The following is a 13989-nucleotide window of genomic DNA, read 5'->3' on the forward strand; positions in this document are numbered from 1 at the left end:
CAGATGTGCCTCACTGAGTGGAGGGGCAGGATTTACCTGCATTTAGCTGTAGTTGAGCACCCAATTTCTGCCTTTGTGCCTCTCTGCCTGCTTTTTACTGGGAAACAAATCAACTCTGCTCTTGTTTCTGGGCAGCCAGAGCTGCTGGACATGTACACGGTGAACCTGCACCGCATCGAGAAGGACGTGCAGCGCTGTGACCGCAACTACTGGTACTTCACTCCTGCCAACCTGGAGAAGCTCCGCAATGTCATGTGCAGGTGGGGGCTGCCAGGGGCTGCCTGGGGTTCACCTGCAGGCTGGAGCCTCAGATTGTGCTGTGGTTATGGAGTTTTGCTCCTTGCTGTCCTCCCTTCATCATCCCAGCGCTGGGACCACAGCTCTGGCAGTTCCCAGAGCGAGGTGTCCGGCTGTCCTTCCCCATCACTGCTGTGTCCTGGGGTTTTGGCCAAGGCAGAGGCTGCCCAGTGCAGCTGTTTTAATGAGAATCAGCCCACAGAGCTGTAGTGCTAATGAGAGAGTGCCTGAAGCACCAGAATGGTTTGTGCCTGCCCAAAATCCCCGGAGACAGCCAGACCTAGGTGCATTTCTGAGTCCTTGTGACTCAGAGATTGCCTAGTGACACTCACAGACTCAGACCAGCTCCAGCTCAGCTGCTGCTTCACAGGCAGTGAAGGATAAAATATTATTACTCATCCTGCAAACATGAGGAGAAGCTGCGGTTCCATCAGTGCTGTCACTTCACCCGACAGCCAGAGCTGGAGATCTCTGCTGAGATTAGACCTTCAGCACAGCACATTTTGGAAAACCAGTGGGCAGGATGGAAAAGATCCTTCCCTTGTGCCAGCAGCAGATCTGAGTCCTCTCTGAACACATTTTGCCTTGCTACCAAAAAAGGGAAGATATCCCTGCAGGGCTGGGTGCTTCCTGGGACACTGGGAATGGGAAGGCAAGGCAGGCAGTGTCTGCAGAGAGAGCCAAGGGGATGAATGGGGGGAGAAGGATGAGAATGAGAGATGAACAGATTCTATCAGTTTCTGCCCTTTAAGCAATGACCCCACTGTGCTGTGCTTTCCCATTTTGCTTTTTCCTGCTCTGATTTTCCTTGCAATGGCCACGGCACAGCCCTGGATTGACTCTGGATGTGGCCATGGCAGGGTGTTGATCCAGGACTGTGCCATCCATGCCTTACATGGGAGGCACCACAAGAATTTAATCATTTGCAGCACAGGAATAACAGAAAGAACAGGTGATTTTCCCCAGCATCCTGGGAAGGGAGACAGGGCATGGGCAAAGGAGGTGGCAGGTGGTGGCACTCAGCTCCTAGGTCAGCTCTCCTGCTCTCTCACACAGCTACATCTGGCAGCACATTGAGATTGGCTACGTGCAGGGGATGTGTGACCTGCTGGCCCCTCTCCTGGTCATCCTGGATGATGGTGAGTGGGTGGCTCTGCTCTGCTTTCCCTGTCCAGGTGGGGGGTGGCCCTTTGCAGTGGAGTGCCTGGAGGTGTGGAGCAGGATCCCGTTTGTCTGTGATGCTGCCTGGCTCCCAGGAGCCCACCCTGGGGCCAGGGTGAACTTTCTGGAGGGACTTTGCTGCTGCAGGAGCAGCAGTGCCCGTGCAGCAGCAGTGCTGTCTCTCCTCCCTGCACAGAGGCTCTGGCATTCAGCTGCTTCACTGAGCTGATGAAGAGGATGAACCAGAACTTCCCCCATGGAGGAGCCATGGACACTCACTTTGCCAACATGAGGTCGCTGATCCAGGTGAGAATTCCCTCATTCCCTGGATGGCAGCTCCTCACACTGCAGGCCCTGCAGGAGAAGAGTAATGGGGTGGAGGGAAGGAGGCAGAGGGATCTCTGGTGCCTTGTATGTGCATTCCTGAGTTTCCTTTCACTTTTTTTGACAGATTCTGGACTCTGAGCTCTTTGAGCTGATGCACCAGAATGGGGATTACACTCATTTCTACTTCTGCTACCGATGGTTTCTCCTGGACTTCAAGAGAGGTGTGTGCTGAGGCCACCCAAGGGTGGGGCAGGTGCTTCCAGGCTTCTCAGTGGGTTTAAACTTACTTTTAATTCCTTTTCACTTTTCCCTGGTTTATGCCTGGCTGATTGTTCTGTCTAGATACAGAACCTGTTGTTCCAGAGCTGCTGCTGAGCCTCTCCATGAGTGTGTCCTGAGGCCTGTGTCACCTGCTGCTGGGCAGAATATTTCTCCCTACAGATGACTGACTGCTTCCAGCAGGTTCCTGTGGGAAGGAAGCACCCAGCGTGTGTCCCCAGTGCTGCTGTGAGCTCTGTGAGTCAGGGTGGGGTGAGTGGAGTGCTAACTGTGCTTCTCTGCTCACAGAGCTGGTGTATGATGATGTCTTTGCTGTCTGGGAGACCATCTGGGCTGCTGCTCACGTCTCCTCTGCTCACTACGTGCTCTTCATAGCCCTGGCCCTGGTGGAGATGTACAGGGACATCATCCTGGAGAACAACATGGATTTTACAGACATCATCAAGTTTTTCAATGGTACTGCTCGTGCTCTGTTGGATTGAGTTTGGGGAAATGTTCAGGCTGTGGGCAAGGCTGGAAATGTTGAACACCCAGAGTTCTGAGGGAGGTGGTGGGGCTGGAATCCACCTGCCCTTCTGTCCTAGTTTGAAAGACAGGTGTCTGCTAAGAAAGGCAGGAACCTCTCTTTGAAATCGAGAATGTAAACCCCCTCCCTCCAAATAATTATAATTTTGAAATTAAGGGGCTCTCAGGCAAAGATATGGGAAATAGGAATAACAGTTATTTGCTAGGAAATTAATAATAATGAAAACAGAAATACAGTATTACAAAGAACAAACCCAAAACACTGCCAGAGTCAGAATCCAGGCTGACACCCATCAGTCAGTCAGGGTGTTGGCAGCAGTCCCATTCAATGGTGGCTGCATCCTCCTGCAGTGGCAGATGTGGTTCAGCTGGAGCAGTGCTCCTGTAGAAGGTGAAGTTTTCCTTTGACGGTCCAGGGATGATGTGGAAAGGTCCAGTTTTCCTCTGGAATCCAGTGAAAAAAGGCTGCCCTGATGTTCCAAATCTCAGTTTTTATCTGGGTAGGAAAGGCTTGGCTCCTCCCCTGGCTGGAGCATCTCCCAGTGGGATGATGGAATTTTATCAGTCATGCACTGGGACTGAATGGCCATTAACAGGAGATATCTCCTGGAGGGAGGATGAGCTGTGGGAAAGATAAAGATGATTGACCCACCTAGTCTTAAAGATGGCCCATTAGCAGGTAATATGTGCCATGGAAATAAGGATTACTGCCCCAGCTGGTTTCAGCAGATGGTGACAGAATACACACTTTTGGTCACATCCTGTATTGAAACCTAAGACCCCTCCTCAGCAGTGGGGTGTTGAAGGGAGCTGAGGTTTGGGCTGTGCTTCCTGCTGCTTTCCCCATCCCAAGGGGTTGGTTAAGGATGGCTCTGCAGAGCCAGGAACTGCTCTGAGGGAGGTTGGGAGTGTGGGCAGCAGAGCTGTGGGGTGGGGCTGCTCAGGTCTCACCTGGTCCCTCTGTCTGTGTTGCAGAAATGGCCGAGCGCCACAACACCAAACAGATCCTGAAGCTGGCTCGGGACCTGGTCTATAAAGTGCAGACTCTGATCGAGAACAAATGAAGGGCCCAGGGCAGATGGGGCACCCAAAGAGCCAGGACTCCCCTCCAATGCTTCCTCCCTTCTCCTGTTTCTCCAAGTGCCACACCTGTGGGACTCAGGTGGTGGGACACGTGCTGCTACGTGAGCTGGGAGTCCCCTGGGCTCAGCACAGACCTTCTGCAGTGACTCAACCAAAGATCCCTCCAGGTGTGTTCCTGTGCTGGGAGCAGGACCAGGCAGTGGCTTCTTGGCCACCAAAACTGCCCAGGCATTGCCACATCCCAGGGTGGAGCTCAGAGGCTGGGGCAGCAGAGCTTGGTGGCACAGAGGGAAAGCTGCTTCCTTGGGCAGCCCTTCCCTGTGGTGTGGGGAGGCAGCCAGCACAGGGATGCTGCCAGTTCTCAGCTTCTCACCCCACAAGGTTCTGCCAGTAATGGGGGAGGGACTTTGATCACAGAAATTCCTCTTTTGATCTCGTCCCTCAATGCATTGCTTCCCCTTCAGTGTTTTCTTTTCTTAGGGCTCTGTTTTCTCCCTGGGATTTTACATTGTTCCTACAGTATCTGAGCACACAAGTGTTTCGTGTCTGGATGGATTTTCAGAACAGCTCCAAATTCAGCATTGGGGTTATTTTTCAAAGTCCAGCCTCTGTAATGTTCTCTGAACACTGGGAAATCTGGTCCTGACCTCCTCTGGGAACTCCAGGGTGGAGGTTTTCTTACCTGCCTTACTTTAGCTGCTTGTGTAGGAGTCTGGTCTCCTTGTTCTGCTTGAGCTCCTCAGAAGGCAAGTCAGAGCTCCTGATTATCCTGACTTTCCCTCTGACAGCTCTAGGGCTGGCTATTGAATCTCCTAAACCCACTGAGCATCTCCAATTAGGTCTTGGTGGGCTTGTCCCACAGGCCAGTGAGAGGAAAATAGCCCAAGGTCCCTGAGTGGTCTTTGCTTTGGGAAGATGCACTTGTGTGGCCACTTTTGCTGCACAGCCTGGAGCCCACTGCATGAAGTGCCTCTCCAGCTGCTGTGTCCCACACAGGCTGCCCTGCAGAGGCTTCAGAGTCATTTTTCAACTCAGGTAAAAACAATACAGGAAAAGGAGAGGGGTGGGTGGATGGAGGGTCCAGCCCAGCCAGAGAGGGCAGTGCTGGGTTGGAGCTCTCTCTGAGGGTACTTTCTCTCAAGTTTTGCTGCAAACTTTTGTGTTCCCCCCTGGTGCAGTGTGTGCTGTGTGTGTGCTCTCCTCTGGCCCTGCTCCTGCCTTGCTGCTGGAGTGCTCCCATGGGAAGGAAAGGAGCTCTTCTTCCTCCTGTGGAACATCTGTCTGTGCTGGTTTGTGTTGGCTCATGGCTCGTGTCAGATGTTGCTGGCAGAAAAAAGGTGGTTGTCAGTCTGCACCAGAGAAAATTGCTGCTTCAGGGAAGGTCTGAGGAGCACAGTGGAGTGGTTTGCTGTTTCTGAGCAAATCAGCAATTTCTGTATTCTGGGACATGGAGGTCACAGCTGGAAAAGGCAGTGGCATATACTGAACCCTTTGGGGAAGGAGGAGAGCAGTGGCCAGCCCTTCAGTCATCATAATCCCAACAGATGTGTACAACAATCTGGGAAATTTTCTGAAGCCCAAAGGATGCTTGGCTGCAGTAGCACAGGAAACAAAGAGCTTGAGATCTGCCAGTTGCTGTCAGAATCTTTCATCTTTCCAGCAAGCAGAGTGAAAAGCTCGTGTCCTCCCTCCTTCCCAGGCTGCTTCTGTTCCCTCAGGGTTCCAGGACAGATCTGTCACCTGTCCTAGAGGGAAAGGAAAGTGCTCTGTTCTCTCTTTCCTGAGGGACAGGAAAGGGTCACCTGAAACACCACCTGTGACCAAGCAACATCACTGACACTAAACCTTTCAAGCTTCTTTCCTTGGTTTTTAAACAAAAACAGCAAGAAATTCTGCACAATATTTGCTGTCTGTATTAACTGAGAGTGTCTTTGGGCCGCTCAATAGCAGTGTTTTTTGAATAATTTCTGGGGGGGAAAAAAGTATTTATTTATTGATTGTACCTGACTGTGTGTCCTTGTGTGCTGGCGTGTGAGTGTGTGCTGTTGTGCAAATGGAGATAGAAATTTTCAATGTTATTTACGATATCTTGTAAATGTTTACCAGAGAATTGTGTCTATATATAATATATATACAGTATAGAGAGAAAATAAGTGAACTAAGTGAGTTATTTTTTGAAGAGAGGGGGGTGAGAAATCTTTTGCTTCTAAGAACTGTGTGGTTTCTATAGCACCTATTCCATGATGTGCCAATCTGTCACTGTCCCTGTGCTGGGAGAATTGTTCTGGTGGGGCAACAGGAATCTCAGAGCAGAGCCACCTCACAACCTCAGTTTGGCTTCATATTGGTTCTGACTTTAAGACTGGAGAAGAGTAAAAAGAAATGAGGGAAAAATAATATTAAAAAAAGCTTTGTTTCAGCTGTATTGCTGGGCAAGTTCTTGTGCTTGTGGTGACCCACAGTGAGACCCCACCAGGAGCCTGGGGCTCTCTTTGGTGGTTAAAAGCTGCTAAGAAGCTGAAAAGCAAAGGTTTTGTTTGTGGGTCTTCTCTGGCCTCAGCCTGTCCTGCCTGGCTCTGCCCCCCTGCTGGATCCCCAGAAGATAAAGCCTTGTTCTGGAATTCTGACAGGGGCAGTCGTGGCCCTTGGGATCTCTCCCAGCTGTGCAGCCAAGGATGGCCTGCTTGCCACGCAGGAGAAGCCTGTCACCAGGCTTGGCCATATACAGTAATCCTGCCTGGCCCCTTGGGGAAGAGGAATGTCTCATCCCAGCAGCTCTGTGCAGCTGAAATCCTCCCCACAATGGCACTGCCAGCTCAGGACTATTTTAACCTGTTGTTGGCTCTGTGGGAACAGGGACTGGAGCTCTGTGCCTTAAACTGACAGAGGGCAGGGTTAGATTGGATTTTAAGAAGAAATTCTGCACTAGAAGGCAGTGGCACAGGTTGCCCAGAGAAGCTGTGGCTCCCTGGAAGTGTCCAAGGCCAGGCTGGATGGGGCTTGGAGCAGCCTGGGCTAGTGGAAGATGTCCCTGCCCATGGCAGGGTTGGAATTAGGTGATCTTTATATTTCTTTCCAGCCCCAAGCATTCCATGACTCCACACTTTCTGAGGAGACTGCTGCATTCTCCCCTGGGAGGGTTGCACGAGCTGCCAGCCCAGTTCTCTGCCAGTCCCTCCAGAGCTGAGCCTGAGGAAGGATGGGCTCCACAGGCTGAGTTCAGCTCCCATCACACCCTCCCTAAGCACCCACATTGCTGTGGGGTTTGGGGTTTGTCTCATTCTCGAGCTGCTGAGCTCAGATAATCTCAGTGTGTTTGTTTCCTGGCCCTGTGTTCCCCTGACAAATGGATTCTCTTCCTGCATTTGAGCTTTCTGCTCATGCAACCTTCCAACAAGCTCCTGGTGTCTTTTGGTGCCACCTGTGCAGACCCTTTAGAAGTTGTGTTTGTTCCTAAATGTGTGGTTTTCCTCAGAGTTTTTCTCTTGCTGTGTTGAGTCCCTGAATGGCTCTGCTGTGAACATTTTTTTGTGAAGACTGAGAGGGTTTTTTGTGTGGGAACTTCCTGCTGTGTCCCTGTCCTGATCTCATCCAGCCCCTGGCATGGGGAACATCCCTTAACTCACCCAAATGCACCTGGTGGTGCAAGGTGAGCCAGCAGTGAACTGCAGGTGTCATCCCTTGTCACTGACAGCTGAAAAAAAGGCTGAGAGATGGAACTGTTGAAGAGGTTGTGGTCCCAGAATCCCTGGAGACACAAGCCTTGTGGCCAAGAGCAGTTTATAGGATGAAGTTCTTATTCTTTGTTCTTTCTTTATTTATTACTTACTTTGTCTGACTATTCCCCTCTCTTTCCTGGATTATCCTGAGGTTGTTCCCCTGCACTGGGAGCCACTGTAGCCAATTGGCCTCTGACCAGGGACAGGACCAGTTTTGGGATTCTCATCCCTTAAGTTTGCTTTTGGAATATCTTAAAATATCTAAATCACTTTTCTCTAGAGGCACTGTGGGAGCCTCTGAGCCTTTGATCAGTAGGACCAAAATGATGGTCGTGTCATCAAAACCTGTCTTATTTCTCATTCCATTTGGGATTTTCCCTGAGTACTGAGCAGTTCTGGGCTTGTCTTCAGCATTTTACTGTTGTGTGAGCACAAATTGATAGAGCACAATGTAGAGATGGAGTTCCAACCCTTCCTAGCACCGTGGGAGGATTGGAACTCACCAGAACCTGTGTCAGAAATTCCTATAAAAACTTTTTTATGAAGTAGATCAAATGCCACTGATTGTTCTGCTTTTCCATTCAATGTCAGCATCTTCATTGCCCTGAATAAGCAATATTTGACTGATTAAGGCATCTAAACAATTGTGGTGCTCAGTGAGACCACATTTCTGTCCTCTGGTGGCCACATGGGCCACAGCTGAGGCCATTTGGTGCCACAGCCACACATTGACACAGCTCAGTGTGCAGATTCCTTCCCAACTTTGCCTGAATCCTGAACTTCCTGGAGAATGTGTGCTGTTGGAATAACTGTGGAAGTCTTTTAATGTGTCTAACCTAATCTAATTTCTAATTTAATTTTAGATTGGTGATAAGCATCTTCCACCTTAAATTCCTGTTCAGTGGTTGAATAGCTTCCTTTTGTAGATGGATTTTGCACATGGAGGCTGAGCAGAGCCCCTGGATGGGGCTGCAGGGGACAATCCCTTCTCCAGGGTGGCTCCTGAGCCATCAGCAGTGGGACATGACCAGGAGCAAGGGCACTTTGCATCAAGTGCTTTGATAAGGGAGGGGAAAGCTCCATTTATCTATTTTTTTTTTTATTTTTTTAAACAAATTAATGCTAAAAATTAAACTATGCACAAGATCTTAAATACATGGAAGTTTTAGGAATGAGTGTGGCTTTGCTGCTGAGGACGATAAAGAATTGAAAATCCTGATCCTGGATACTGAGAAACTAAAAATGTCATTGTTGTGACTATGTAAGATTGACTTAAATTCTCAGAAATTCATTCTCTCTGGAGAGTCATTCCCAGAAGCCAGGGAAGAAATTGTTTTCCCAAAGAGAATTAATGAAAATGCAACGTGGATGTAACCTCAGACCCATGATTGTCACTTCCCTTGTTCAAGGAGTGTTCTGGAGAGCCAGGCAGGGTGACAGGGTGTGACAGCCATCGTGGGGGCTCTGTGGGACAGGGAATTACCCCTCAGCAGAGGGATTGGAATGTATCTGGTGTCCTGGCATTAGATTTTTCTGTTGCCCTACACAGAATTGCTGCTTTTCTCTGTTGGATGCCATTTTGGTCTCTGGGAGTTGCTCGATCTGAACTTAACGAGCACTTACAGCTTTTAATCTATTTGTCAAAGTGCTGCTAATGTTCTTAGATTATCTGGATTCCACACTGTGGTATAATATGTTTTATATTATTTTATTCATGCTTTTGGGTTTTTTTTTTTAAATGTAAACTGTTCCTTATTGTTGTTGAGAAAGAAAAATTAAAGCTCTATTCTCTATGGTTAATGTATTTTCAAATCAATCAGATTCTGGTGGTTCTTTCTGGGAAGGAATGGGGTTACCCTGAGCAGGGAGTGCCCAAAATACTCTGTATTTCCACACTGCTCCCAGATTCCAGAGCTCCCTGTTGCTCGTGGTGAGTGTTCCCTGTGCTGGGGGCCCTGCTGTCACCTGGGCTCCTTTTTGCACCCCCCCTTGCCCTCATGGTCCTTGGACTTGATCTCTTGCCTCAGTATTTTCTGGATTAGTGTCCAGAATTTTAGCAGTGATAGGATGGGCTGTGGTGCCTTCCTTGCAGAGAACAGGAGGCACAAGTTTTTTTTTTTTGTCAAAAATGTGAGGAGGGCAAGCTGCCTGTGGTCCCTGCTCAGGGCTGGCACTTGTCACCCCTCTGGACCCCACTTGGGTGCTCATGGGTGCTTTTCCAGCTGTTCCATGGGGGATGCCATGGGTGGGAATATGCCCCCAACCTCCTTTCTGTGGTGTCAGTTCCTGTTGGAGGCAAGAGGGGTCCAGATCCCCCCCAATGTTGTGTTTTAAGCAGCACAGAATTTAACTGCATTTCTAAAAATGGGAATGCAAGGAAGGCTGGATGCTTGCTCCAGATTCCTGCCTCTACCTACTTATGAGAAGAGGCTTAATTAAATAAATCCTGGTATTTAATTAATCCCTAATATGTTTGCATCTTAGGGCATGTTTGCTTTAATGGCCCAGCCCCAGTTTCCAGGCAGGCTGAGGTTTGCAGGGAGCTCACAGCTCAGAACTTCAAAAGCTGATGAAGACACTCCCCAAACATGCCAGGGTGGGATTCAACCAACCCTTGCAAATGTGTTAATTACCTGGTATTAATTGGCAACCTAACCACCAGAGGCCACTTCCCAAGGTGCCAAAGCAGGAATTCTCTGTGTTCTGGTGTGGAGAGGCTGGCAAAAATCCTGCCATTTGGATGGAGGAAAATAAATGATCCTAAAAGTGAACTTCATTAATTTTTAACTTGGGATAGTTTCTCACAAAAAGAGCTATCCTGAGGTTGTGCTTTGAAGTGCATGGAAATTTCCATCAGTTGCCATTTCTGTGCAGTGCAGAAGAGAGCAGCTGGTGGGGCAGCTCTGTCCTGTGCAGGAAGAGAAACCCTTTGCCAACAAGGGCTCCTCAGGAGATGCTCACCATCAGCTGGGGTGGTGGCAGCCCCAGGATTTTCCATGCTGTTTTCATCCTCTGCCCAGGGCTGGGTGTGATGAGGGGCACTGTGCTGGTGAGCCCAGCTGTGAGTGCTTGTCCTCACACACCCTCCTGCCAGGCTCAGGCACGTGGCACTGGAGCAGGGAAGGACCTGGAGTATTTATAGCCCGCGTTAACATGCATGAATGGACATGCTGAGTCCTGGCACAAACATCTGCCCAGATGGGTGCTGTCCTGACAACACCCTCTGCTGCCTTAAGGTGCTCCAGCACCTATTTCCAAAGGAGAATGAAGCTGAAAATTCAAAGGCTGATCCACAGCTGCAGCAATCCCTGGGGAAATCCTGCAGAGAGGCTCAGTTCATACAGGCACCACCACCTGACTGATGCAGGGCAAGGGGCTGTGACAGCCTTGGGTCCCTACCCAGCCCAGCAGCACTGGGGGCTGGAGGAGTGTACAGCAGGGATTTTGCTGGCCTGGGATTGGGAATCTCAGGGCAACATAGAGTGGTTTGGGATGGGAAGGGACCTTAAAGTCCATCTCATTCACAGGGACACCTTCCACTATCCCAGATTGCTCTAAGCCCCATCTGACCTGGTCTTGGACACTCCCAGGGATGGGGCAGCCACAGCTTCTCAGGCAATCAGGGCTCACACTCTCACAGGGAAGGATTTCTTCTTCAACTCCAATCTAAACCTCCCCTATGTTCTCCTTTTGCTTGCTTAGAGTGCAATGACTGAGGTGAAGCAATCCATGCTCTGGCATTTCCAATGAGCTGAGGATGTACCTCACAGTCATGAAAAACGAGTTCAGATCCAGGAGACAACAGCGCAGGGATGTGTTAAGCCAGTCCTTAAGCATCAGGAAGTGTGGTGCTTTTTCCTGGAGCATTTCTCAGGAAGTGAAAGCATTTCTGCAAGGCTTTGGCAGCCGTGTTGGAATGACATGTGAGTGCTTAGGAGTTATCAGAGAGCTCTGTGATAGTGCAGCACCTAGCTTATCTGTGCTGGTTCAGTGGATTTTCTGAGTAGTTTCCAGGAGTCCAGAGAGGTTGTTGGGGAGGAAGATGCTGCCGTCAGCGTGCACAGCTCGGGGTTCAGTCTCTGGTTTAGTGACGGACCTGGCCCTTGGGTGGATGAGTTTGAGCTTTTTTTAGTTCAGCAAATGGAACACAGATCCTCGGCGTTATCGCTGTGACTAAGGACGTGTTGTTGTTGGCTGAGTTACAGGAGTGCGCTGAAATCTGAGTCACTCTTCTGCTTGGGAAAACAAAAGCAGACTCCCAGGAAATCTGCATCCCTTTGTTCTCCCCACAGCCCCCCAAGCCTGGCCATGTGCTGTTGGCTGATAGCACAGGGGCCATGTCCTCGCCCAAACCAGTGCAGATAAAGCCACCAGGGATTATATAACTGGCAACAATCCCACACCCACTGGTTCTTCCCTCTTGCAATCTAACAACTCCTTCCTACTGGAGAGCATTATACATACAAATCTGACACTCAATTTTCCTTGTTTTTTAGTCAAGGATTCCTTGGCTATGGCTGCTTTCAGCAGTTGAGGTTTGACAGTCTCTGTCTTCCTAAACTTTTTCCTATCTGGAGGAAGAAATACTGTGTGTCCCCTTGGAAGGGTGATGCCCTTTCCAGGGCCTGACAGAGCTCAGTCTTCACGAGGACATTGGACTATGTGTTTAACAGATTATTCCCTTTAAAACAGGACTTTCCTGCCTTCCTTCTCCCAGCCCTCTTCCTGAGACAAATTTGAGGATGGGAGAGGCAGCAATGGGGCCTCATGGCCAGTGGGGTTTCATTGGGAAGGCTGTGCCCTCCCTGTGCTCTGAGCCAGGCACTTGCTCTCTGTGCAGCTCTGCACTGATTTCCATACTGGATGAGTGGAAGAGGTGGGAAAGGAACTTTTAAGGACAGCTGCTGTGGTGGTGATGGAGAGTGGGAGGATTTCCTGTTTTCCTTTATGCAGATTATATGTAGTGGGCAGTGGAGCACCTTCCTGCAGTGCTCAGTGCCTGAGGTGTGTGGGGAGCTCCTGCCTGTTTCCTCCTGGGGCTCATCCTGAGTTGTCACCAATAGTTCTGGCTTTTGTGGGAGCAGTTACCTGGGGGAGGATTGCAAAGCAGGACACTGAGGTGCTTCCCTGCTGAGGGCCAGAGCATTTTCAACACCATGGGACTGGGAAGGGTAGCAGGGGAATACTGGAAGATCAGTTCCCCTGACCCAGACAGGTTGTTTTTGCATACACCTCCACCTCTTCACATAACAGGAGCAACTGGCTCAGCAGGAAGAGATGGAGACTGTTCCTGGCTGGAACAAAGGAGGGGATTTTGTCGCACCCGCTGAAGCCAGGCTGGGGTGAGACAGGAATGAGACACAGCAGGGGCTGGGGGGTCTGCCTGGACCCCCTCCCAGTGTTTGTCCCTGCCCTCAGGTGTGCAGATGTGTCATGGGCAGTGTCCGTGTGCCATTTGCAATTAACCCATTTCTCCACTGCAGGGCACTGACAGACTGTGTGAGAAGAGCTAAATCACCAAAGCAGCCCCACTGGTGCATGGAACATTCACTGGTATTCCCTCGTTTATGCCATTCTTAGCTCAGCTCTGAAGAGATCCCAGCCTGGAAGTTAATTGTATGGTGGAGAGGAGAAACAGTGGCATTACTCATCTGAGGAGTGGAACCTTTTGTTTGAAAACTGTATCTGAAGAATGGAAACTTCATAGATAAGGGACCTGTCATTCTTCTCTGAGTGCAGGCACTCCTTCACTGTATATTACTGCTTGTCATCCCTCTGACGGCTCCAGTGAAGTCATAAACAGAGGGTCAAAGCTCAGATGTCTGCGAGATGGGTCTGGCAGTGTCTGTTCACTATGGCCATCCACACCACAGGGTGGAATTACAGCCCTAATTCATATACATGGGGTGAGAGGCCAGGGCTCTGCATTTAACTCTGCCCCTATTGGGGTCACCTCTGCTCTGCTAAGTGCTGATAAATGCAGTGGGAGAAAGATTCATGCAGGATCTCAGGTGGGGACAGAGCACAGGGGAAGAACCTTTGCAGGAGCCAGGGCTGTGCCACATGCCAGGTACTGTCCCTGCCCTCTGCTCACTGCAGGACGCACACTGGGGTGTTGGAGCATGTCCAGGGAAGGGAACAGAGCTGGGAAAGGGGCTCAGCCTGGACAAAAGGAGGCTCAGGGGGAACCTTCTTGCTCTTCACAACTCCCTAACAGGAGGGAACAGCCAGGGGGACAGGCTCTGTTCCAGAGAACCAGAGGAAATGGCTTCAGGCTGTGCCAGAGGAGTTTTAGATTGGATGTCGTGGAGATTTCTTCATAGAAAGGATTGTCAGGCATTGGAACAGACTGCCCAGGGAGGTGGTGGAGTTCCATCCCTGAAGGGATTTAACAGATGTGCCAACATGGAGCTTGGGGACACGGGTGGCCTGGGCAGTGCTGGGGCTGGACTTGATGGTTTCAGAGGGGTTTTCCAACCCAAATAATTCTATGATTCTAAGGGAGCAGCAGCAGTGGGATGGAAATTCTCCTGCCTGGTGCAAGGGCTGGCTGTGATGGCTGAGGGGCTCCCATCTCCCCAGTACAGCGCTGCCAGCC

General features: G+C 50.1%; 1 protein-coding gene across 2 annotated transcripts in view; it reads left to right on the plus strand.

Moving 5' to 3' along the window:
• Nucleotides 1-9199, plus strand: part of SGSM1 (small G protein signaling modulator 1) — a 35246-nt gene extending 26047 nt beyond the window's left edge. For both annotated transcript variants that reach the window (XM_056503916.1, XM_056503917.1), the window contains 6 exons: nt 136-260; nt 1354-1436; nt 1655-1764; nt 1910-2006; nt 2353-2520; nt 3565-9199. In XM_056503916.1, coding sequence (XP_056359891.1) covers nt 136-260; nt 1354-1436; nt 1655-1764; nt 1910-2006; nt 2353-2520; nt 3565-3653 — 672 coding nt within the window. In that variant the 3' untranslated portion in view covers nt 3654-9199. The remainder of the gene's footprint in view (nt 1-135; nt 261-1353; nt 1437-1654; nt 1765-1909; nt 2007-2352; nt 2521-3564) is intronic.
• The last annotated feature ends 4790 nt before the right edge of the window (nt 9200-13989 follow it).

Source organism: Oenanthe melanoleuca, chromosome 15 (genome assembly GCF_029582105.1).
Source record: "Oenanthe melanoleuca isolate GR-GAL-2019-014 chromosome 15, OMel1.0, whole genome shotgun sequence".
NCBI lineage: Eukaryota > Metazoa > Chordata > Aves > Passeriformes > Muscicapidae > Oenanthe > Oenanthe melanoleuca.